The 22,958-nt window shown below is 33.1% G+C and overlaps 5 protein-coding genes across 5 annotated transcripts; 3 read left to right on the forward strand and 2 right to left on the reverse strand.

Moving 5' to 3' along the window:
* Positions 1 to 1,544: 1,544 nt before the first annotated feature.
* On the reverse strand, positions 1,545 to 1,919 carry LOC137923042 (histone H2B type 1-P-like). The gene has a single exon (XM_068766162.1). It carries the CDS (start codon positions 1,917 to 1,919, stop codon positions 1,545 to 1,547), a length of 375 nt encoding a protein of 124 aa, XP_068622263.1.
* A 1,272-nt stretch (positions 1,920 to 3,191) lies between these two features.
* Positions 3,192 to 3,547, forward strand: LOC137922800 (histone H4-like). Its single transcript, XM_068765870.1, has one exon. The coding sequence runs from the start codon at positions 3,206 to 3,208 to the stop codon at positions 3,515 to 3,517; it is 312 nt and encodes a 103-aa protein (XP_068621971.1). The 5' UTR covers positions 3,192 to 3,205; the 3' UTR covers positions 3,518 to 3,547.
* Positions 3,548 to 6,453: 2,906 nt separating this feature from the next.
* LOC137922625 (histone H3-like) lies at positions 6,454 to 6,987 on the forward strand. Its single transcript, XM_068765605.1, has one exon. It carries the CDS (start codon positions 6,480 to 6,482, stop codon positions 6,888 to 6,890), a length of 411 nt encoding a protein of 136 aa, XP_068621706.1. The 5' UTR covers positions 6,454 to 6,479; the 3' UTR covers positions 6,891 to 6,987.
* An 890-nt stretch (positions 6,988 to 7,877) lies between these two features.
* Positions 7,878 to 8,249, reverse strand: LOC137923043 (late histone H2A.L3-like). Its single transcript, XM_068766163.1, has one exon. The coding sequence runs from the start codon at positions 8,247 to 8,249 to the stop codon at positions 7,878 to 7,880; it is 372 nt and encodes a 123-aa protein (XP_068622264.1).
* Positions 8,250 to 14,139: 5,890 nt separating this feature from the next.
* Positions 14,140 to 22,413, forward strand: spdo (sanpodo). The gene is made up of 4 exons (XM_068765736.1): positions 14,140 to 15,463; positions 18,835 to 18,997; positions 20,418 to 20,538; positions 22,163 to 22,413. Exons 1-4 carry the CDS (start codon positions 14,334 to 14,336, stop codon positions 22,384 to 22,386), a joined length of 1,638 nt encoding a protein of 545 aa, XP_068621837.1. The 5' UTR covers positions 14,140 to 14,333; the 3' UTR covers positions 22,387 to 22,413.
* The last annotated feature ends 545 nt before the right edge of the window (positions 22,414 to 22,958 follow it).

Raw genomic sequence — 22,958 nt, forward strand, 5'->3', positions numbered from 1 at the left:
TTTAATAACACTCCTTGCATTTTTGCTCAATCTAAATTAATTATTACTTGTGTATAAATTTAAGATAAATATAATTTTACGTGTATGTAATAAAATTAGTTTTATTACAATAAAATATTGAATGAAAACAGAATTTTTTGTATTTATTTTATTATCGTATTAAACTAATGTTAAAGATGGGTTCACTATTTGTTTACCATGTCTATTGGGGCCTCTGTGCAATGACTCGGTGTTGATCCTCATCAAACACTCTTCTTATTATGTGGACTTCATACATACGATGATATAAAACATAAAATTAATTAGGTAAAATCAAACCCAGAAAAACCATTTTTACAAAAAGATTAAAGATTGAACATACTGTATAATCTTTTATCTTATTGTCATTTTAATGGCTATGTTTTTAGCTTCTCTTTTCCCCCTGTAATTTACATGACAGGGATTATTATTTCATTATTTTTTTACATATTAACTACTCATACATATACACCAATACCTCGCTTTGCGTCGTTTCGTTTTCCTTTTTTTCGAAGTTGCGTCGCTTAATTAGTATTAATTTTCACTGTGCGTCGTTAGATTTTCGCTGTTTTGGGTTCGAGTCTTTCACTTTTTTTTAATTTTCTTTTTTTTCCAAAAGATGGCAACACCTGTTTCTAATTGCGATAAAACTCGGGGATTCCCTTTCTAACTAAAAAACAACGCATTTTTAATACAGTTTTATTTTCACTTTAGAGTTCAGTTTCAATTACGTAGTGTGTTGTGCTTTTTTTTAAAGAGAATAAATAATTCATATAAATTTTGACGTGTTGTCTCTAGTTACAAAAAAGTATATATTTTTCCAATTTATTTATTGGCAGAGCTATATTATTTTTGTTTTTTTTTTAATGTTTACTTTGTTCAATTTTCTTTTTAGAAAGTTCGTAACCCTGGAACCTATCTTTGATCTTTACATGGTTTGCTATAGAAAATCTTAAATCAATTTGCGGCGTTTCAATTTGCGTCGTGTTTTTTTGGAACGTAACTACGACGCAAAGTAAGGTATTGGTGTATATACTTTATATACATCGCCTCCCATCTTTTGCCACATTTCATACAATACTGCTCTAAATTTTTATATTATTATTTATTATATTAAATAATTATAACTCGTTGTTTTTTTTTAAATATATCGCTTATGGTGGTAGGCGACGGTATACATGCTAAAAGAAAAAAAACCCTTCTCACATCATTCTAGCAAAATTTTTAGAAGAATTTAAAATTAAAATAAGTTCTCTTAATATAGTAAGAATAAGTTTCTCTTGTAAATTTTATATTTATACAAAACGAAAATATGTATTTTATTCAAATATGTATCGCAATAAGGAAAGTTTAAATAATACTATGATGTGTAAATATTTTTTTTATTACTATCACAACACAATTAATATAAAACTCTATAATATATTATTGATTTAAAAATTTATTTATAATTAATACATTTTAAGGTGATTACGAAAAAAAAAATCAAAATCCATAGTGTAGGCAAATGTATAGGTTACCGGTCATTACATTTTAGTTTGATGATATTTTGCGACCGCCTTCGCTCCCTCCAGGTTGGCTACCTTAGCAAGTTCACCAGGCACAAGCAGGTTAATAGCAAATTGTATGTCCTTACTCGTCAATGTATTCTTCTTTGTATGCTTGACCAGCTTTGCGGCTTCTTCCGCTATCTTCTCAAACATGTCGTTCACAAAGTTATTCATGATCAACATCGACTTCCTTGAAATACCCATATTCTCTTGTTCGGCAACACTTCTCAATACCTTGTAGAGATAGATAGAGAAGCTGTGATAGCTTTTCTTTTTCTTTTTCGCTATCTTTTTCTCAACGGGCTTCTCCATCGACTTTAACGGAGGCTTCGGTTGCTTTACTGGAGCCATTTCTAAATGTTATCTCTACTTTTTTTTTAACCACCTTGTAAATAATCATAAGGTATTGCAACTAGTGGGTATTTACGGCGAAGACGTCGCGAATAAAATCCCTTTAATCGCTAAGACGGAGTTTTATATGACACATTTTGGTTTTCTTAATTGTTTAATGTGTGTAGTCGATGCATTTACTATTGTAGCATATGTACATACTTTCATTTATTAAGTTTGAAATAAACACATCAAGGTCTAATTTAAACTAATATATATTAATAACATATAAAAAAGCCTACCGTAACTGCATAACATATAATACATACACATACATATAAAGTAAGTCCAGTAGATATTTGGTGAAGGCCTAAGCCTTAGAATAGGTATCTAGCGGCTGATATGATGTCGATATAATCATATAAAAGAAATATAATATAAAAATAAATTAAACACCAATGTTTTTATCTTACAATATGCACAATAAAGGAATATTTATTAATACAAATCTAGGTTCATGTTAGATTATGTAATATATTTAGGTGTAAACTATTCACAAACATGTTTTATACAATAATAATCAAAACAATATTCCTCTATTGGATTAATATTATTTTTTCTTAATTGTTGCATTAATTTTTGTTTTATTAGTAGTAAGTTAATTCTTTAAAATAACATTCCTGCGTGTTTTTAATAGTATATTTATATAAAATTAGCTTTTATATTCACGTATAGAACTAAATATCTATATAAAGATTGGAAATAAGTATTGATACTTTAAAGGAGTAAATGTAAAACTATTTTGATATCAATTATACTGCTAGAAGTTATTTGTCCGCCACATCTCGATAGAAAAAAAATGTAACGTATCTTTGTACAAAATGATTGGAAAAAGTATAAAATTTGTCAACTTATTTCCGATCCATAAATATTTATACTATTCTAATTCAATGTTATATTGGAAAATATTTTATATAGAAAATTTCTTATACATGTTGTTTCATTGGTCATAATTTATTTAAAAGTATTATAAAATATATAATACTCATATTAAATTTACCAACATATAATCATATATTTTTAATTAATATACGACAAACGAAGTCACAACCATAATGACTTTTTCGTCATTAACTAATCGGTAAATTTATAAATAAAATATTAAAAATAAAAGGTAGATTAAAATCAGTTAATGATACTTATTCGAATTACCTACAATTTATCGATTTTTTATCTCAAATCGATGAGTATAAAAGCCAGCGCCGATGCGGACACATCACTACGCTAGCGCACTTCACTACGTCAAGATGACAGGACGCGGAAAAGGCGGCAAAGGTCTAGGTAAGGGTGGCGCGAAACGTCACAGAAAAGTGCTCAGAGACAATATTCAAGGTATAACAAAACCGGCGATACGACGTCTGGCTAGACGTGGAGGCGTGAAAAGAATATCCGGTCTTATTAATGAAGAAACGAGGGGTGTACTGAAAGCGATCCTCCAGAATGTCATACGAGATGCAGTCACGTGCACCGAGCACGCGAAGAGGAAAACCGTCACCGCTATGGACGTTTTATACGCTTTAAAACGTCAAGGCAGAACGTTATATGGATTTGGAGGTTGATTTGTACAAATATAAACAATGATAAATTAAATAGATTAAAAAGTTAATAAATAAATGTTTAATATATAATCATGGTTTAATTTATAACCCGATATAGACAAGGTCTTTCAAATGGCCACAATATTTAAAGTTTCTATGGTATTATGATATTAAATTTGACACGTTGTGTTATATAAAATAAAAATAACTGTCATATCAACTGCGGGACGCCGGCTGTGTGGCATAGGCTTCGCTTAAAGATCGCAACAATAACTTGTCTTGAGGTACTCCTATCAAGCGTTTTCCCACAACTAAATATGTCGTTGGTCCCGCTAGTGGCCTACCAACACATAACAATAGCATAAAATTTTACCATATAATATATTTCTATTGTAATTTTAGGTTAGAAAAGGATATTTTTTTTTTTTTTTTTTTTTTTTTTTTTTTTTTTATGACCCCCGCTATTGGGGGTCTCTCGTACCCCTATCTTTTTGTGGGACAGGGTCTTTTGTTACAGTAATTTTTTCACATATATTTTTTTATTTTCATACTCATCAGTCTTTCATCACATATTCTTTTAGTCTGTCTTTCATGCTATATTTCTTTCTTTTGTGCCCTTCTATACTACTCTTCTTTCATCCCTTTTTTTATTTTGTATATCTTATTTTCTAGGTATCACATATTTGCACATTTATTATTTATTTTATAACAGTCTTTTATCTTATACCTAGGTTTTATTTATTTCTATAATCTTTTTAACTATTGTTTTACAATAATATACAAAATCCTGCCTAGTAGCTTTATCGCCTATCAGGGAGGGTATCGTGTCTTCTTTGACCTGAAAACCAGACCGGCACTCGAAGTCGATAGAAAAGGATATTGAACTCTCTCTAATTGATAACCCTTCTATAACAATATTGGTAAAGGCGATTTGCTATGTTACATGATATTTATATTTTTGGCATAATATTATTTAGGTATACATTTAAATTTGTCAGCCTATAGACACCTTATCAAGGGATAAACATCCCCCAAAGATCAATAAGGTGTTGCACATCTAGTCGGTTTCCTGCGTCTTGATTATATTATATATATGTTAGGATTATCTATGTCGCGTCTGTATTGTTCGGATGTCGGAAAAAGATCTTGAAAATTAAAACCGCACAATGTCACAATAAATATAATATTAATTGCAAAGAAAGAACACTGCGTAAGATCTTAACTAAGAGTGGTTAGAAACTAAACTATGTATTAGCTAAAATGCAGTTACAAACGAACTGCCATTAGTTAAGCGTGGAGGACTATCTATCGCTTAATTTAAACATCGTATTGGACTTTGTTCTTGCAAATTATCAATTCTAATGTATTATTTTTAACTTCTACCAATATAACAGTATACAGACATCAGTTCTTTTTAATTCTAATTTTTATCGCTAGTGTTTTTTTACAATATTTTTTTTCGTTTTTCTAAACGCAGACAGTTGAGAGATGGTTGCCGCTATTTGATACGGATCTTTCTTCTCCCAGCTGTGAGGCACGACAGCGTTTTATAATTATTTACAATTTTTCAAGCACAATTTTCTCTTATAGGTAAATACAACTAAAATGTATACATATTAACAATACTATTTGAAAGTTTTACTCAATTATACATTAGCTGGTACATTATTTTATTTCAAGTCGCTGCTCAAGCGCTACAAACAGTTAAATGCCTTGAGGTTTAGGACAATGTGCCGGGCCAACTCATCAAAAGATTCTGCCGTTGATTTTTTCTTAAGGAGGTCCGGTAAGTTGAACGGAGGTATATTAAGATTTTCATATAAGGTCACGTGGTTAAGTATTTGGATTCGAATCGGGAGCAGTGTTTGAGTAAGTTGTGAATAGTCTGTACTGTGGAGCCGTCATATCACATACAGACATCACTTAGGTACAAAAATACGAAAATATTACACTATATTCATTATATGCTCACGTACCGTTAAGTATATATTTACTTCATATACCCTATAGCATTGTAATAAGATGTTTATGTAGTTAAACATTAAATATTATGTATATACATTCGTAACGTGTATTCTCTAACTTTAAACGAATGAAATACTTGATCATTAATGGTTTCAGAAATAATGTAACGTAACGATGCTATTGCAATAAAAGCGTTTATAAATCTAAAAGCCATATACTTTGCGTGCTAAGTGGCCAACCTACTGCCACTTGGGAGGTGGACTATTATGGTTCTGTAGTGGAGACAGCGGACTGGCAGACGCAGCTTAGATCAGCCGTCATTCAGGTGGACAGTCGACCTTGGTTAAGCTTGTTGGAAGGCGCTACGTTCATGGTTCTATTAAAAATCTATGGAGGAGGTCTGTGTCCAGCTCTGGACGTCATAAGTTAGGTTTTATTGAACTTTTTGACAAAAAATTTTTACGTTTTACATACGCTTTCGAGTTTTATCTTCAGGGCCTAACCCTTTTTTGGTAATAATACTAAACATCGGTGTTAGAGATATTATATATAAATTTTGTATATGATGTCATGGAACGTAGTTTATTTTATATTTACTTAGCTCATAAATATTTTGATTTCAATTCTACGAAAAAACAGACGTACACAGAATTGGAAAAATTTCGTATTTTGGTATAACAGCGGTGTTGCATTGGGCAGGTCACCAGAGACATCAGAGGCGAATACCACATCGTTTTCAGCTGGTCTTATTGAAAATCTTTTGCGGAGGTCTATCCATCTTTGGGCGTCTTACGATTGAAATGCTAATGAAGGTAATATAATGATCTGATGTTCTTTGTAGTAAATACTAATGTAGTTCTTTTTTTTTTTGACTACCTGCATTATTTCTCCTGTCATAGTTCGTCGTAAATTCATTCAGAACGAGAAAGTAGTGGGGATGGCGAGAAACTATAAAAGCGGTGAAACTAAAATCGGTAGCCTAGTGTCGAAGTTGATCATAATACAAACTGACAAAAAAATGGCGCGAACCAAGCAGACCGCTCGCAAATCGACTGGCGGCAAAGCACCGAGAAAACAATTGGCCACTAAAGCAGCGAGAAAAAGCGCTCCAGCGACGGGCGGTGTTAAGAAACCCCATCGCTACAGACCGGGCACCGTCGCGTTACGGGAAATTAGACGTTATCAGAAGAGCACAGAGTTGTTAATAAGGAAACTGCCATTCCAAAGACTTGTAAGAGAGATAGCGCAGGACTTTAAAACAGATTTGAGGTTCCAAAGTTCAGCAGTGATGGCGCTTCAAGAGGCAAGTGAAGCGTACTTAGTTGGACTGTTCGAGGACACGAACCTGTGCGCTATACACGCTAAGAGAGTTACCATTATGCCGAAGGATATACAACTTGCTAGAAGAGTACGCGGCGAGCGGGCGTAATTCGCGCCATTTTTGCACTGACGCGATATAACTGTTATTAATATATGTATGTGTTGAATTAAACGGGTAATTGACAAGGCCCTTTTCAGGGCTGCAAGTGATCTTTGTTTCTTTATTATGAATGTCTTACAAATTATATAGAAATGTGAAATTATTTTTATGGGATAATGTTATTATTCACTCCAAGCCGTGATCCCTTTTCGTCCGCATCTTGGAAAATATCAAATTAATTATTTTTATTTTGTAATATTTAATTTATCTATTTTTATTATTCTTAATATTAACATTAATTTAAGATTTAAGCTTCCTTTAAATAATAAATATATTTTTTACTGAATAATATATTTTATATTTTTCTTTGAAATGTACATATGTTTATCGATTTGTTAATAGACTCTAAATAAAGACGATAAAATTAAGGTTGCTCCTTCGTAATACAAGAAATAATTGAATGTTTCTGAATTCAATGTCTCACAATGAATGTAATCTAACTTAGTATTTTATTAATACATCATATCACATTATTAATAAATAAGTTAGGTTTTGTCTATAATATAATTGATAAAATATCTCTTGTAGCACGTTGTTACTTATCTATATGCCGGAGAGATAATATAACAACTTTTAGCCATGCAATAAATAGTGTAAGTCAGTACCGAGTATCAAAAAAAATAGCATAAAAATGCCATCGAATTCTCTTTGTCGCTTGATTTTCAAATTTACTTGGTGACTTCGTTACACGTGAAACATAGAATCCCTTGTACGAGGTTTATGTTATACTCCTTCTGTCTTCTGGCCTCTGAAATCCGCCGAATCTGTATAGAAATCTTTGATATTAAATCTGTTCGTCAACTACAGTCCTGTCGTTTCTCATTCAGAAACATTTGTAATGCAGCCTTTAAAAAGGCCTTTTGTCAAACGGACAATAAATAATCATAAAAATCTCATAAAATATATTAAAAATGACGCGTAAATTATATCTGTTCACTATGTTGTCTTCGAGGCGTTCTTTGAAGTCTTTTTTGGTAGGAGTTGCGGTTGAATAGAGGGGATCACACCGGCTTGCGATATGGTAACGCCGGAGAGCATGTTGTTGAGTTCATCGTCGTGTCTAACTGCTAGAAGTATGTGGCGGGGTATTACTCTGTTCTTCTTGTTGTCTCGCGCCGCTTGCGCTGCCAGTTCGAGGATCTCGGCGGATATGTACTCCAGAGCTGCGGCAAGGTACACGGGCGCGCTGTTCCCAATTCTCGGCGCGTAATTTCCCTTCCTCAGCATCTTGTGTATTCTACCAACCGGAAACTTCAAACCTGCGCGTGAGGAGCGCGATTTTACAGGCTGTCTAGCGGTCGGTGGCATAATTCAGGGTTAATATTACATAGGTCACTTCGTTCACGCGGAGACTGGAATTGTAACACGAATGAAATTATTTTTTAAGTATGGCTACTAGTGGGTGTTACGTGGAGTAACCACCACATGATATTACAGAAATTTATTATAATACTAGCTGATCCCGCAAACGTTGTTTTGCAAACAAAAACTCATAAAAAAATAAAAACAAAAATTTTTGTCTAAAAATTAAAAAAAAAATAGGGGTGGTACACCCTTATCACTAAGGGGTATGGAATAGATAGTAGCCGATTCTCAGACCTACTGAATACGCATATGAAATTTGGTAAAAATCGGTCAAGCCGTTTCTGAGGAGTTCAAGTTCGAACACCGTGACACGAGAATTTTATATATTAGATGAAATCAGAATGTACAATGATCTCAATGCCAAGTTGCCAGGACTCCACGATTTCGGAATATCGCTATGCAAAAGAAGTATTTAACATATACGAGATTAAGTTGATTAGTTATTAGTTAGTATTTCCATAAAAGGCTTACTGTTGTGTATAAAAGAATAACCTTAACCATCTTGTCTTATTTACTTATTCACAGATATTGTGAATTTTGTACACATCTTAAATAAATAGATACACCAATACCGCACTTTGCGTCGTAGTTACGTTCCAAAAAAAAAACGACGCAAATTGAAACGCCACAAAGTGAATTAATATTTTCTATAGCAAACTATGTAAAGATCGAAGATAGGTTCCAGGGTTACGAAAATACTACTTTTTAAATAGAAAATTGAACAAAGTAAACATTTAAAAACCAAAAATAATATAAATCTGCCAATAAATAAATTGGAAAAATAGTTACCTTTTTTGTAATCAGAAATATATTTATTAATAAATATATTACACGTAAAAATGTATATAAATTTATTATTCTCATATAAATAGCACAACACACTACGTAATTGAAACTGAACTCTAAAATTAGGAGAACAAAGTGAAAATAAAACTGTATTCAATTTGCGTTGTTTTTAGTTAGAAAGGGAATCCCCGAGTTTTGATAGCATGGCGCAATTAGAAACAAAAGTGTTGCTATCATTAAGAATAAAAAGAAAATTTAAAAAAAAATTAAAGACTCGAACCCAAAACAACACAACCTCGGAAATCTAACGACGCACAGTGAAAATTAGTACTAATTAAGCAGCGACGCAACTTCGAAAAAAACGCAAAACGAAACGACGCAAAGCGAGGTATTGGTGTACATCGTTATGTTCGTCGATAGAGGCTCACTGGCACAGGCCTCCCCAAAAAATCGTCACGATGACAGATCCTGTGCTACCCACATCCGGCGAAATCTGGCAACCTTGACTATGTTGAAGGTCTACCTTGTGTAGGGTTCATTCGTGGTCGCCATTCGAGAATCTCGAGGAGTAATGAAGATTAAATGGTGCTTACACTTACACTTAGTGGGGGGAGAGGTGGGGGTAATACTTTCGGTTTCGTAATCATAGCGGTAAAGATTATCGATCGTCAACTGATTATTTATTTATTTACTTATTTAATCTATTTCATTTTTAAATATCTAATGGATTCAGGCGTTACTTTGCGGAAGTCCATCCTAAGTAAGAAAAGGACTAATACCTATATAGCTACTTCCGCTATGTAGCAGTAGTCCTGCAAGAAAGTGCCAAACACCGAGTCTACCGTCTACTACTCCTGAGGATGGCCCGTGGAAGGGTGTAACACGTGTTGAGTGATTTAACAGTGGTAGTTGTGTAACTCGCATTGTTTGCCGCATGCGCATTTATCAGCGGGCTGGCGGGCGGTCCACTTTCTTGCACGACTACTGCTACATAGCGGAAGTAGCAATATCTTAATCCTTTTCTTATTTTATTTTTATTCCTACTCTGCTTCGCAGTGTTGTAGTTGTGGAGTAGAAGCAAGAAGAAACTCCACAACTGATCTTTCAATAGTTTAACAATACAGATTTATACATGTGATAATGGAATATCGTTGAGGTTTTAGTCGGTGACATAATATCATTTACTCCCAAGAGACATTCCTACACGGCTCGCGATAGTATTTTCCACATCCAAATCAAAATAAATAAATTGATAAATAAAAAAATGTCTACTGGATCATTGTCGTGTCGCCCAGAATTCAATATCGTCCTTTCAGCCTTACACCGTCCACTGCTAAACATAGGCCTTCACTATACATTTTCAATATGTTTTCCGACTACCTTACTCTGTTTACTCCATGGTATGTTGATGTTATTACTAAAATCTTGTATAAAATACAAAATTTATTTATAATAATTATTGTTTATTCATACATTAAATTACAAACGTGTCTTATTTATATATTTCTTCAATGAGATTGCAACAGACTTATTGAAAACAATATTAAGCAACATAAAACATATGCGGGTCAGTATAGAATGCACATCAGGCTAAAACTATATAAGAAATATAAGATTACAATGAATTTATAACATTAAGTATTGACAATGTCAAGGTTACAAACTATTTCCAATATATATTTTTTCTATCATATGTGGTATTCGACCGTTAAGCCGTAAGGTGTCGCCAACATTTGGTTCAGTTTGAATTCTCGTGTAAACAATATTCCGACTGTTGGCTATATTCGAATGTTGATGCGCGCTGTTAGCCGTTTTGGCTTTTACAGCTTTATCGGACTCAGGCATTCAAAATCCGCGAGCTATTAAATTTAAAATAAAAAATCTACGTCAGATGCTTCACTTGACATATTGTATTGGCCAATTGTTACCTAGTCGGTTTTCGGAGAAAGGTGTGATCCCTTTCTCCGAAGACTTCCGACTTTTAATACTTATAACCAACTTTATGCGACCATCTAGAACAGAGGTTCTCGAACTTTGGTTTTTCTAATAAACCACTTTCACTCAATTTCAAAATTCAGCTGGTTGTAATCCTGCAGTTACAATTCCGCCATATTCCCAAATGGGACAAAAATGTGGAGATAAAATCTGAAGTAGTAGAAGTGTGAGTTGATGTCAAAAAAGAATGAATGAATGAAGTTGGCCAATTAAAAAGCGATTCCATCATCTTTATAAATTATTGTCAGCCTTTATTGTGAGGTTAAGTCAAAGCAGATATATTTTCTTGTCTTACCGACGTAGACTGCCGTCGAATCCCTCATAACCCATCTAGTTAAACTAATATTTGAAAGGTGCAATTTTACTGAGTTAAATAATTTCACTATTATGACACTAATAAACTTTTTTTAATTATAAGTATATTGTCTAGGCTAATTATTGATGAAAAACATTACTAATTTATTTATTTAGACTACATAAATAACTCTAAAAAATAGATAAAACTTGCAAGAAAGAAAACAATAAATACTGAGAGCTGTCATACCAAACAGCGATGTCTTTCCAAAAATCTTTAGATGGATGGTTAATAAGATTACATCGCGTTGTAGGAAGAGGGCCGGGTACGGTGCCCACAGCTGACGACCCGCGTAGCAGACTCAAGGAGATCTCCTTGTAATTGGTGTTTACCTTCACGGTTGGTGAACTCGAGACAGTGTTACCTCAAATGAACCCTAGGCCCTTCATGGGGGGCAATTTGATTGTTATGGTAGACAATTAGAAAATCGACTCGACACGTTTTTAACCCTTTCGCTTTAATATAAAAATTATGTGTGTTATATAGAGAGGCGTAATTTGAAAAAGGCTTACGTGCGACATGGCGGTGAAAATATTGGGCAGCACTGGTCTAGCTGGCAGACTAATCACTTCATATAATATCTAAACAACCGCGGCGACGCAAGTGGCAACCAGGAGGATTTTAGCAACTACCCGTAATTGTAAAACCGTGCTAAATATGTGATAGTGCCAAGATTATGTGTATTAAAAAGACGTGATGCCGATATGGAAGTTGTTTATTACTAATGCAATGTCTTTTATGGTGTAACATGAGGTAGATACCGAGAATGTCCTCGCAGGTTAATACATTATATACGCATACATATTTACTTAATTCTAATGGCTAGAAATCTGTAAGTATGAGGAGTAATAGTGGATATCCAGAGGCCCATTTATCCAAGAGCAGTTTCAAATTCATACTCAATATATCTTTATTCAAATAGGCATCTACTCGCACTTTGGAATCGTCATTTATTTTACTTAATAATATACATTTAATTTTGGAGTTAAAAGTAGGAAAAGGAACGTCTGAGATATGTGGTATTTTATTATATTTGCGTACACTTTTTTAAAAAGGATATTTAGATGATATGAGCTTATATTGAGCTATTGTATTTATCATGTGTCTGTCTAAATTTTTTTTAAGTATTAAACTTAACAAAATGTTTGCAACCCCTGTCGGCAGCTGTCAGACGCAGCTGCGGGCAACGGTTACGCACGGTGAGCACGTGCTGTCGACCCCTCGCCTGTTATTACGTATTATTATTACATAAACCTTTTTTTTCAATTCTACGTCAAGTACTTGATACTTACTAAATGAAATAGCAGCTTTTTAAGATATTTTTTAATGAAATTTACGATGCTTATTATATTTATTATTAAATATTTTATTAGACAACTTAATAAAAAATCAATAGTTTCTGAAATAATATATGTAATGATAATATAGTAAGAAAAAGTGTTTTGAATTCGGATTAGTACAGATTAATAATAATAATAAATTATAAATACATGTAGACTTGGTACTGGCCTGATATTATTAGTCTGTTAATAAAAAATAGATTGTTAGCTTAACACCTAGAATCACTCATTTCTAGTTTCTATTGGATGTCGGCGCTGTTAGCTTTTTAGGACTGTTACAGTTTGGTCGATCACAGAACTTGCGGATTGTAGATTAGATACTAATTCTACCCATTCTCGTCCGCCATTTGGATGTTGTATGACGCGTCTGTGTTTCTCTATTTCTTCGTCCCTCCCTGAGGTGTTTGGAGCAGTCCTCGTTCTGTATCTGTTGCCGTCGTTGTAGCTGCTTCTGTACCTCTCGGTATTTAAATTTCCTTCTTTCTTCTCTATTCCTTCTAGCGGTTCTTTTACATGAACGTGTCTAGTCTGTGTGATGGCTCATGTTGATGGCTTCCCTGCTATTGGGAGGCTGTATCTGAATGTATTAGACGACCTTGTGAAGGTTGCTGAAAACCCTTGGATGCAGGCCACTTCCAACCGTTCCTGTTGGAAATCTACGGGGGATACCTATATCATCCACCGGTGCACATCTGATGGCTAAAACGATGATGATAATTAAAAACAGTGTTCTTTAAATTTAAATGAGTAATTAAAAGGCAATCGGCAAGCATCGGTTATTTAATCGAATATTTTTAATTCTTTATTTGAATTTGCTTTTACAATTGGAATACAAGAAAAAAAAAAGTTATCGTCATACTTTCTCTCTCGGCCTTTCGCCCTTTGTATCGACAGATTCATTCAATAATTGTGCAAGCTTTTGAATAGTTAACCGTTATTTGTTTCCGAAAACTAATTGGTCTTTATAACAATGACTTAAGAACTATAATCGTCTGTCAATAAAACTGGGGACAGTCAAACTTATGGAATCCTAAATGTCGTTGCATATTTTATTTTATTTTATATACCATAAGGCATAAATTGCTAGAGTTAGAATTATTTAAAAATGGAATGCGAAGGGCGCGTGCGCGTCTGTTTATCGGGGGTTGCGTTTGCGCCATTTCCGAAGCCTGTTTTTTTTTTGAAAATGGAATCCCCTGCGTCAGTTGACGGTTGATCGTTGAGCAGGAAAGACGAAGTGTGTTTGTAATTTATTAATTGTATAATTTAATAAGTGTTTATAATAATAAAAAACATTTATTTCTAAATTTTGTGCCGTGAAGTTACAGGTTTAAGTGCGCTAGTGTGTTCAGATTTGTTTAACATTTTATAGTTTGATAAGTCGAAAGGGTTAAACGAATGTAGTTGTGAAGCTTTTTGTTGTAACGTGATGGAAATCATAAGAGCGCGACCGTTACGCTCAGAGAAGCACCCTTAAGACGGGAAACGCTTTACCATTTGTGTATACATTAAGTTGGAGTCTTAACGTTGGGGAAACAAAACGCTTATACAATGGATTCGCCTAAAATTATTTACAAATATTACTCAAACCCCGCATTTTGCGCTCAAAGCGAAGTGGTGTTTGCACAGAAATCATGTGTTACTAAGGTAGTGTCACCGAACAGAAGAATGTCACCTCTTGGCGCCAATTCACCGAGAAAAACAGAGATCGACAACCGAATAGTCAGAACAGATATATCTGATAATCCTTTACGACTTACACCAGGTGCAAGGATGAGGGAGGAGCCTCCAGAACTGCCGCCAAAGCCTGCTAAATACCAGCGTCAGTTCCAAAGACAAGCGTCCCTCATCTGTAAACCAACGCGCCAGATCGTACGATGCAGAACACGAAGCGAGGACCTAGAAATGGCACAACTGCGGCAAATGCACACTAAAAAGTATGACAGAAATGCAGAAAGCGACGACGGTCTTGAAGACAGCAGATATAAACACCGCTATGAAGTTATAAGGGACATTGACGATTGTATAGACTATTCGCCAACGAAGAAGAGAATAGTAGAAGCAGATGCAAGCGAAATAGAAGAGTACAATGTAGATGGACCGGACGAAAATGAATTAAAAGAAATACCAACAGAAATAGTAAAAACTGTTAATGGAAAAACACATAGATATGCCATTGTCCCTTCCGACGATGAAGAACCGAGAAAGATGAATGTTACATTCTCATCTCCAATCATGTCCCAGAAGAATCTTATCGCTACACAAAAGCTACATGAACTATTGTCGACGCCGAGAAAATTAAAAAGTTATGCTAGTCAACCGTCGGTAAGAATAACTCCGAACAAGCAAACTAGCCCAAATGTCCATATAGGGACACCCAAGAAGCTCATATCTAGCACACCTACCCAAGGAGTAACACCCTCAAAGTCCTGCGCCAACTTATCGGTGATGAGAGGCGGTACATCTCCCATCTCACCAAAAGCTCAACAGAAGTTGAACTACGGCTTGCCCGAAGAGTTTGAAAGGCAAGACGTATTTGTGACGAGTTTTAGGGAAAAGAGTCGAGACAGAAGTTTTGATATGGATAGAAGAGAATCGAGCAGAGAGAGCAGAAGGAACTATGACAATAAAGGAAGGGAAAACAAAAAAAGGGATAAACACACGGCAGTTATTATACCGAGGTGAGTGATTTAATTAAAATTACAAACGTATTCCACATACCTCATTTTATTTTATAATAATATTAGCTAAATTCGCGATCTTAACGCATGACCTTCAACTCGTCTTCCGGATGGAATGTAATAAAATCCTCAGCAGTGGTTACCTTTACCAAAGAAATATTCCTAACAAATTTCAAGTCTCTGAGGATTAATGTTCCAGAATTCCATATTATTCACTGTGGCTAATTTTTTATTGGATCTATGTACCACAAATAGCGTTCGTGCCTTTTTTACAATAACAGTTATTTACGGTTTTTTCTTTGCTCACGTTTCTGCATGTCAAAGTGTTTGCCTAGCTAAATTACTCTTGTCTCTTCGTAAACTATTTTTTAACTTAAATATTAAACTTAATCAAACTATATTAATATTTGTTTTATATAATTCAGTGGTGTCTCGTATGTTTGTTTGTTCACAACGTCAAGTCAAAATTGTCAAGTTTTTAATATTACGACGTATTGCCATCCTCGGGTTATACGCCAGTATCTGTGCGGTCGTTGCCGATTTTTCAGATTTCGCCGCATTGATAAATCACTTTTGCATATGTATTATCGTTTCTGTGTATGAGGAAGAGATGGCTAGAAGAGCATGCTACAAACTCGATCAGTTTCATTAGTAATTACTTTTAAATTCTAGATACCTCTATTCCAGTACAAAAAACAATTCATTCTCAAGAATCAATATCGTTCAGTTTTTTTTTTAATTTACACCTTGACATGATTTTTAAAAAGTCGTAACTTTTTATTTATATAATTACTCTAAACAGTACACAGTATAATCAATTTTTTTTATATTAGCGATGTGAGACACGTGCTATTATAATGAGCAAAGTGGTTTATAAACAGCTGGACTAGCAGGTGCGATCTGCCGCCATTAAAGTAAAAAAAGTTCGTTATAGAATCAATTTGAAATTAGAACACTGACGTTCAAAAAAGGAATCGTTGATAATGTTGAACATTCGTAATTTGTATTAGATAGAATCAAACAGATGAAAAGATCCGTAAACAAATGAAAGTAACCGATACAGCTCTGCGGATTAGCAACTTTAAGTGGCAGTGGACTTTAAGATCTGGAGAGGAGACCACGGACCCTCACGCGTAGGGCTTACAATACCGAACTAAAGTCTGAATACCGGTATTGGATATTTGAAATATCGGAATACCGGTATTAAAACCGGTATTAGCTGATTTGCAAAATTAAACAATCTAATCTAAACTGTTTAATATTTTTTGTGCTACATACTTTATTTATTTGTGTAAACAAGACCTATTCGTTAGACAGTAGAAGTAAAACATAAACATTTGCTTTGTATTAAACCGCCGCTTCTCGATGGTGCCATAGTCGGCTTATCGGCCCGCTGTGTAACAAATGTGCCTGATATACATTTTAATGCAAACAAATTGTTTGTATGTGTTTAAAAATATCTTCTTATTAATTAATTTTATTTTAATTTGATTTATATTGTATATAAATTCTATTTTTATCAACTAATGTAATACCAAAACACCAGTATTTTTACATAAATACCGGTTTTTAATAACAGACTAAAAAACGTCCGGTATTCGGGATATTTAGGGGAATCCCGGTATTGTAAGCCCTACTCACGCGTAGCATATGTCGTTTGCTAATAAGGTGGACAAACAACTGCTTTAAGTTTGTCGAAAGACATGTTATGAGTGTAGGCCGTTTCCGGCCGATCGAATAGACATCGATATATAGGCCTTTGACCAGCTGTGAACATCTTATGGCTGAAATGAAGATAAATTTGTGATAAACTGACAACACAAAACTAATCATAATTTTAATAACAATATATTTAAAATATCGTACTATATAAGTATAGTATTTATCATGTATATATACCATATCGTATTACTAATAAACTTTTCTATAACATTTTTACACCTGCCTATTAGTTATCTGTGCACCACCGTGAATTGGTGTATAGAGAATATTTTTAAGATGTTTAGTTCGTCATTACATGATGTATACAAAGGATGTATAAATAAATAAACATAAATATACAACCTCATTACACTTTAAAACTACCTATTAATAGCATTAGTACTAAATAACATTATGTAGGCATTAATTTGTATTAACAAACATATACCCTAACAGAAAATATAAAGTACAACAAAACACCGGTGTGTATTTTTAGAACTGAATAAGTTTCTATTTTGCTGCAGTGTTATAACAACAAAAACTTCTTTATCTCTCGTGCTGTATTAAACTATTAATATATTTATTTTATTTTTAAATTAATAACGGCATTTCAAACAAATGTAATTTAAAATTCCAAAGCGTTCATTGGAACAAAATTCTTATTGGAATTAAAGGTGACAAAACTTTTGGGTTTTAAAAGAAGGTTAATGGTTCTCTCTAATTACAGATTATATAGTATATGTATACATTTGTGTTCAATTTATAGATATATTATAGCAAAATTAATAATAAAATCAAAATATCTTTATTTAAATAGGCATTTCCATGCGCTTTTCATGCGTCGATTGTTACAACGTTATAAGTAATAAGCTACCACCGGTTTGGGTCGCAGATCTGTTGGGAAGAGCCGGCCTAAAAAACTCATTAGTGTCTATATTGATTGAAATTTAACATTTTTTCATGTAAACATTGTAATATCAATCATGTAAACATCAACAAACCAAGTACCACACATGTTGATTAACTCTTGCATGCTATAATAAGATTTAACTGGTAATAAACTATTATTTTATTATTAAAACGAAGAAAAAATATAATTTTTTTATTCAAAATTCGAATTCTTATTGATCGTCGACTGTTTTTTTTTTTCAAATATATCTTTATTTGACGCTACTGCTTCGCAACTTTTTATATTTAATAGAGAATAAGCAGAATGAAGAAACTCCACCAAAAACACATATCTTAAATACAGATTTATGTAAATACAGTTTCTAATATTGCCTTAATGAAAACAAAATAAACATGCGCCATCATTGTCAAGGATTCTTGCCGGATTCGATAGAATCATCACGTATTTAAATGTACGTTATATTACTGACATTGCTTTTCAAATCCTAATCGAAATAATAATTATATGATTCATTGTTAGTTTTTTTTTTTTTCATTAGAATTAAATTGCGTAATTGCCAACAATAAATTTGTTTTGAGGTTACCAACAACTAAGACTAAAAAGCTTTAAATTAAAAAAAAATCTCTTAAATTATAAATAAAATACCTTTACCGGTGTACTTTCTCTGTATCGTCATCATTATACAGTTTCGAATGTTCTAGAAATAGAATAGATTATTCGTAAATTTTCATTAATACAATTTCTTTTCGTATTGTTTCAGGGTCGCATCACAAAGTCCATCAGTATACTCGGAAGAGACCTATAAGTCGCTGTCGAGTCTTAAGGCAGTGAACAGTTCGTATGCTTCACTGACCATTGCTGCTTTAATGCTGACTCTATGCGGGGGATTGACAACCGGACTGAGTTTCTACATGATGTATAGCGTAAGTGTACAATGATTATTCATTTAATGTTATGGTAAAAGAGGAATGAATTAGAAAAATGAGAACTAAAACTCGATTTTGTTGGATTATATTACTTAGAAAATTCTTTATTTATCTATTTAATTTACATTTTTACTATCTTCTGTTTAATCTGTAGCTCATACTTAATAACTTAATAAAATAATTCGTGATATATCTGTAAATTTCTTTACCTTTCAAGTTAGTCAAAGACTGCGTAAAAACGTAAAGTACCTTCGCTATAGGAATACCAACGTGTTGGTGAATGATACATATTTAATACATAATTTTGAACAATTGGCAAAAAAGGAATATTCATCCAATCCCCGTACGCTTATTTTCAATATAAGAAATAAATAATTAAAACAAATATGTTGAAATCGACTAGCTCTCGAAATTTAAAAATAGAATTACGAAAATTCGAATTTAATGTGACAGATGACAGAAACGCTTGATGTTATTAATTTATTATTAATCGAAAACTACTAGGAAGTACACTAACTAGGAAGACACTCCTAGGCGACATTACGAATCGGTTGTAAAAGTTTTAAATAATTCCCGCCATTTTTATTTCTCTTAATAAAGGTAACAACATTTTAAATATCAAATAAACATTTAGCGGGTAGAGGTGACAATCCGTTGCTAAATTCCTATTACAATTCTTGCATGTATTCATTTTTTTATAGCAAGAAAATAGCTAGAAATGATCAATGTGTATATTACATATACACAAAAAATATTAACAAACTTGTATAATATACAATTTGCATTCGAACACAAGGGCAGCGATTATCTCACTGATGGCGTCCTAATTCATATCAGCGTTCGAATTTTAAATCGAAGCGCAATAATAATTTTACTCTAAAAAGTATTATGTCTCTAGTGGCCAGTAAATAGAACGCTTCGTCGTTTTCACATATATAAATAATTTTAGTAAATAATTAAAATTATGAATAAAATTATTATTTTTTTGCTATTGTCTTTATGATTGATGACAATTTACGTCTTCATCAATTTGCTGCGGCAGAAAGCTGAAGTAGCTAAGCATAAATCTTTTTTCAATAAGTATATATGTGGGCTCTTTTTAATACTAACGAGTGGCAGTCCAAGCCCAGTGCGTTGAGTCTTGTCTCTTTATAGAGCGTCCAGAAAAGCAATCTAAGAGATCAAAAACAGTATTTAGTGCCCTGAGCCAAGGCACTCCCAGAGCCCTTGACCTTTGTTACCTTCAAAGGGGTTAGGTTAGACTCCAGTTTAAAAAAAGGGCACTTTTCGGAAACTTAACTCGGATCATTACTTTATTTATTTTGCGTTTGGTACAATTTCTACCTTTTCTTTAATGTATTATAAGTTATCAGACGCTGTGCAATGTTATGTATGTATTTATATTTGCATATCACAGGTGGGCCGTCGCTACTATCTCGATTTCGGGGTACTGTCTGGCTTCACTTGCTTCCTGCTTGGACTGCTCGGCCTGAGGTCGCGACGAAACCAGCTGCTGCCGAATAGGAACTATATTTCAGGTATTTATTTTTTATTTTCCATTCCATGTACTCACATATTTGGAACTGCAAAATGTCGGTGGAATGTCAATATCGACATTCACATTTACATGTTTGACATTTCCTTTATCCGAAGTAGTATTGTGCATATTCACGCATTGTTTGTATACATATGTTGTACACACACATATATATATAAATATATATAGACATGTGTGTGTGTATATAAACACATCATACCTACTAAATACCTACTCGTATTACATATATCGGCTATATACCGTCAAACTAATTTCTTCACGAATTTTTTTCTATTGCACATAATACCTCTACGAAGGTCGCTATTTTTATAAAACTTATTAAAATAAGATTTTTTCGTTATTCATTCAGAATCTATTATAAAATAGATATGGATGTTTATGTTATTAATGTAACTAAATAAGGATTTTAATTATAACATTGAAATATTACATAATTGTAATGGATGTTTATATTTATTTTAAAGCTACGGATTGTAAAACACACCAGATTAGAATCAACATGTGGTATTTCTTAATAATTTGATATTTCTTTTCTCCTGTATTGATATTTTTTAAATTAATAATTGTCAATGTAACAATAATATTAAGTAATAATATCACCCGCATGTTTTGTACAACCGCAATAATATTTCTGCGTATTGTCAGAGTATTGTTTGAAAATTGTTTCAAGAAATGCGGGCTCATATCGTTAACGGTGGTTAGACGGTTGGGGAAAAAACGTCTTATTTAGGTTAAAACTAATAACATAAATAAGATGTGATGTTCTGATAACGTTTACTATTACTAATGATTCGTTAAATGTGTAAAAGCTTTAAAAGTATGAATGCATGACAATTAATGTATGTTACATCCTATCCAGAAATCAACGGTTTCAGAAATGTTAAATAACCTAATGATAACATCGTAAATAGCGTTTTTAAAATACATCCACCACAAATGTCAAATCGTTCTAGTGCGTTCTATTAAAATTCGAACGCCGATTTGAATTCGTACGCCATCAGTGATGTGGTCGCTGACGTTGTATTAGGGTTGTGTAAATTGTAAATACTCTTTATACGTATGTGAATACACCTTCTTCGATCACTCTTGGCTATCATCTTCCTCGCTCAGGCGGTAACACATTCGCCCACTGATCACGTAAATTTTTTAAACATAAAAATGGAAAGAGAGCTCGATTACATACATCGAAGGCTATAAATAATCATTCAAAGAGCCATAGGGTGGCCAGTACTATTTTAAAAATACATAAAAAACAATAAAAAAGTGGATATTAAAGTAAAGCAAACATTCATTAGTTATCCCGAACAGAACATTGTCCATGTGTGCGTGCGTGTGCTTGTGTGCCACATTAATTGAACTTGATAATAATAATCATAAAAAAGGTGATAGGCGTTCAAATTCAGGCCATCATCAGACCACAACGTCTTAAGTCCACGAGCGATGGTCTTTCTGTATTTGCATTATTGCCCTTTTTTCGGTTTTTTTGTAATATTTTTTGAGTATTGATCTAAAAAAAAATATCTATATATTTATCAAAATTTATTTTTTGTTTTATATCAAAATTTTATATAAATGTATTTTAAACGTCATAATTTATTTTCCAGGTTACATTGTCCTATCTTCGTTCTCACTACTCAGCGCTTTTGGTTTGCTGATTTTGTTGTCGATACAACCAAAGCCAGGTACGGCGCTTAACGACATAACTTCGGGAGCTGTCTGCAGTATTAGCATACTTTCCTTGTGCCTTGCTACAGTAGGATTATTAGCTTCTTACTGCTGTGCTAGAGATCCTCCTGACAATAGAGTTGGGACAACAAGATGGTATTAGTAATTTTAAAATTTCAAGTTACTTCGACGTTGGCTGCATGATTTAAGTTGTCTTTGTCTTAAATAAAAAAAAACATTCTGTCAAAATAATAACTACGGCAAAATTTAATAATTGTTTAAACATAAAATAAATATAGATTTTTGTGAGTTTTTAATTTATCGTGTTATAAACAGTAATTACAATACGTAAATTTTTTTAATTGTGATGGCCTTATAGAATATAATTAAATACACAATATTTAAAAGGTAATGTGTTATTAAAATTATTATACATATATTATAGTATAACCAAAGAAATGAAATCGTGTTAAAATTAATATTTCATACTTTTATTTTTTTCGTTTTAATTTAAAAAAAATTGTATTTAATATATAACGGGATTAATTACAGCCAATAGATAGCCACTGCAAGTCGTGGGCCGCCTCGCCAAGATGGCGGGTGTTGTGTTGCCTCGCGACGACTTCCCGCGATTTTCATTGTATCGTAGGTTCATCTAGCGGTCGCCACTTGAGAACCCTTTAGTCCAATCTCAATGGCTGCCGAAAATATGAACATATTGGTTAATATTTAGGC

This window comes from Battus philenor, unplaced genomic scaffold, assembly GCF_028537555.1.
Source record: "Battus philenor isolate CCGP_79_NKW_IND1 unplaced genomic scaffold, ilBatPhil1.0.hap1 SCAF_20, whole genome shotgun sequence".
Taxonomy (NCBI): domain Eukaryota; kingdom Metazoa; phylum Arthropoda; class Insecta; order Lepidoptera; family Papilionidae; genus Battus; species Battus philenor.

What these genes read in the sequence shown, in the direction of transcription:
- spdo (XM_068765736.1), top strand. Translation starts at nt 14,334, where the DNA reads ATGGATTCGCCTAAAATTATTTACAAATATTACTCAAACCCCGCATTT. An exon ending in GTTTCTACATGATGTATAGC is followed by an intron (nt 18,998 to 20,417) that starts GTAAGTGTACAA and finishes TGCATATCACAG; the next exon opens with GTGGGCCGTCGCTACTATCT. An exon ending in GAATAGGAACTATATTTCAG is followed by an intron (nt 20,539 to 22,162) that starts GTATTTATTTTT and finishes TTTATTTTCCAG; the next exon opens with GTTACATTGTCCTATCTTCG.
- LOC137922800 (XM_068765870.1), top strand. Translation starts at nt 3,206, where the DNA reads ATGACAGGACGCGGAAAAGGCGGCAAAGGTCTAGGTAAGGGTGGCGCG.
- LOC137922625 (XM_068765605.1), top strand. Translation starts at nt 6,480, where the DNA reads ATGGCGCGAACCAAGCAGACCGCTCGCAAATCGACTGGCGGCAAAGCA.
- LOC137923043 (XM_068766163.1), bottom strand. Translation starts at nt 8,249, where the DNA reads ATGCCACCGACCGCTAGACAGCCTGTAAAATCGCGCTCCTCACGCGCA.
- LOC137923042 (XM_068766162.1), bottom strand. Translation starts at nt 1,919, where the DNA reads ATGGCTCCAGTAAAGCAACCGAAGCCTCCGTTAAAGTCGATGGAGAAG.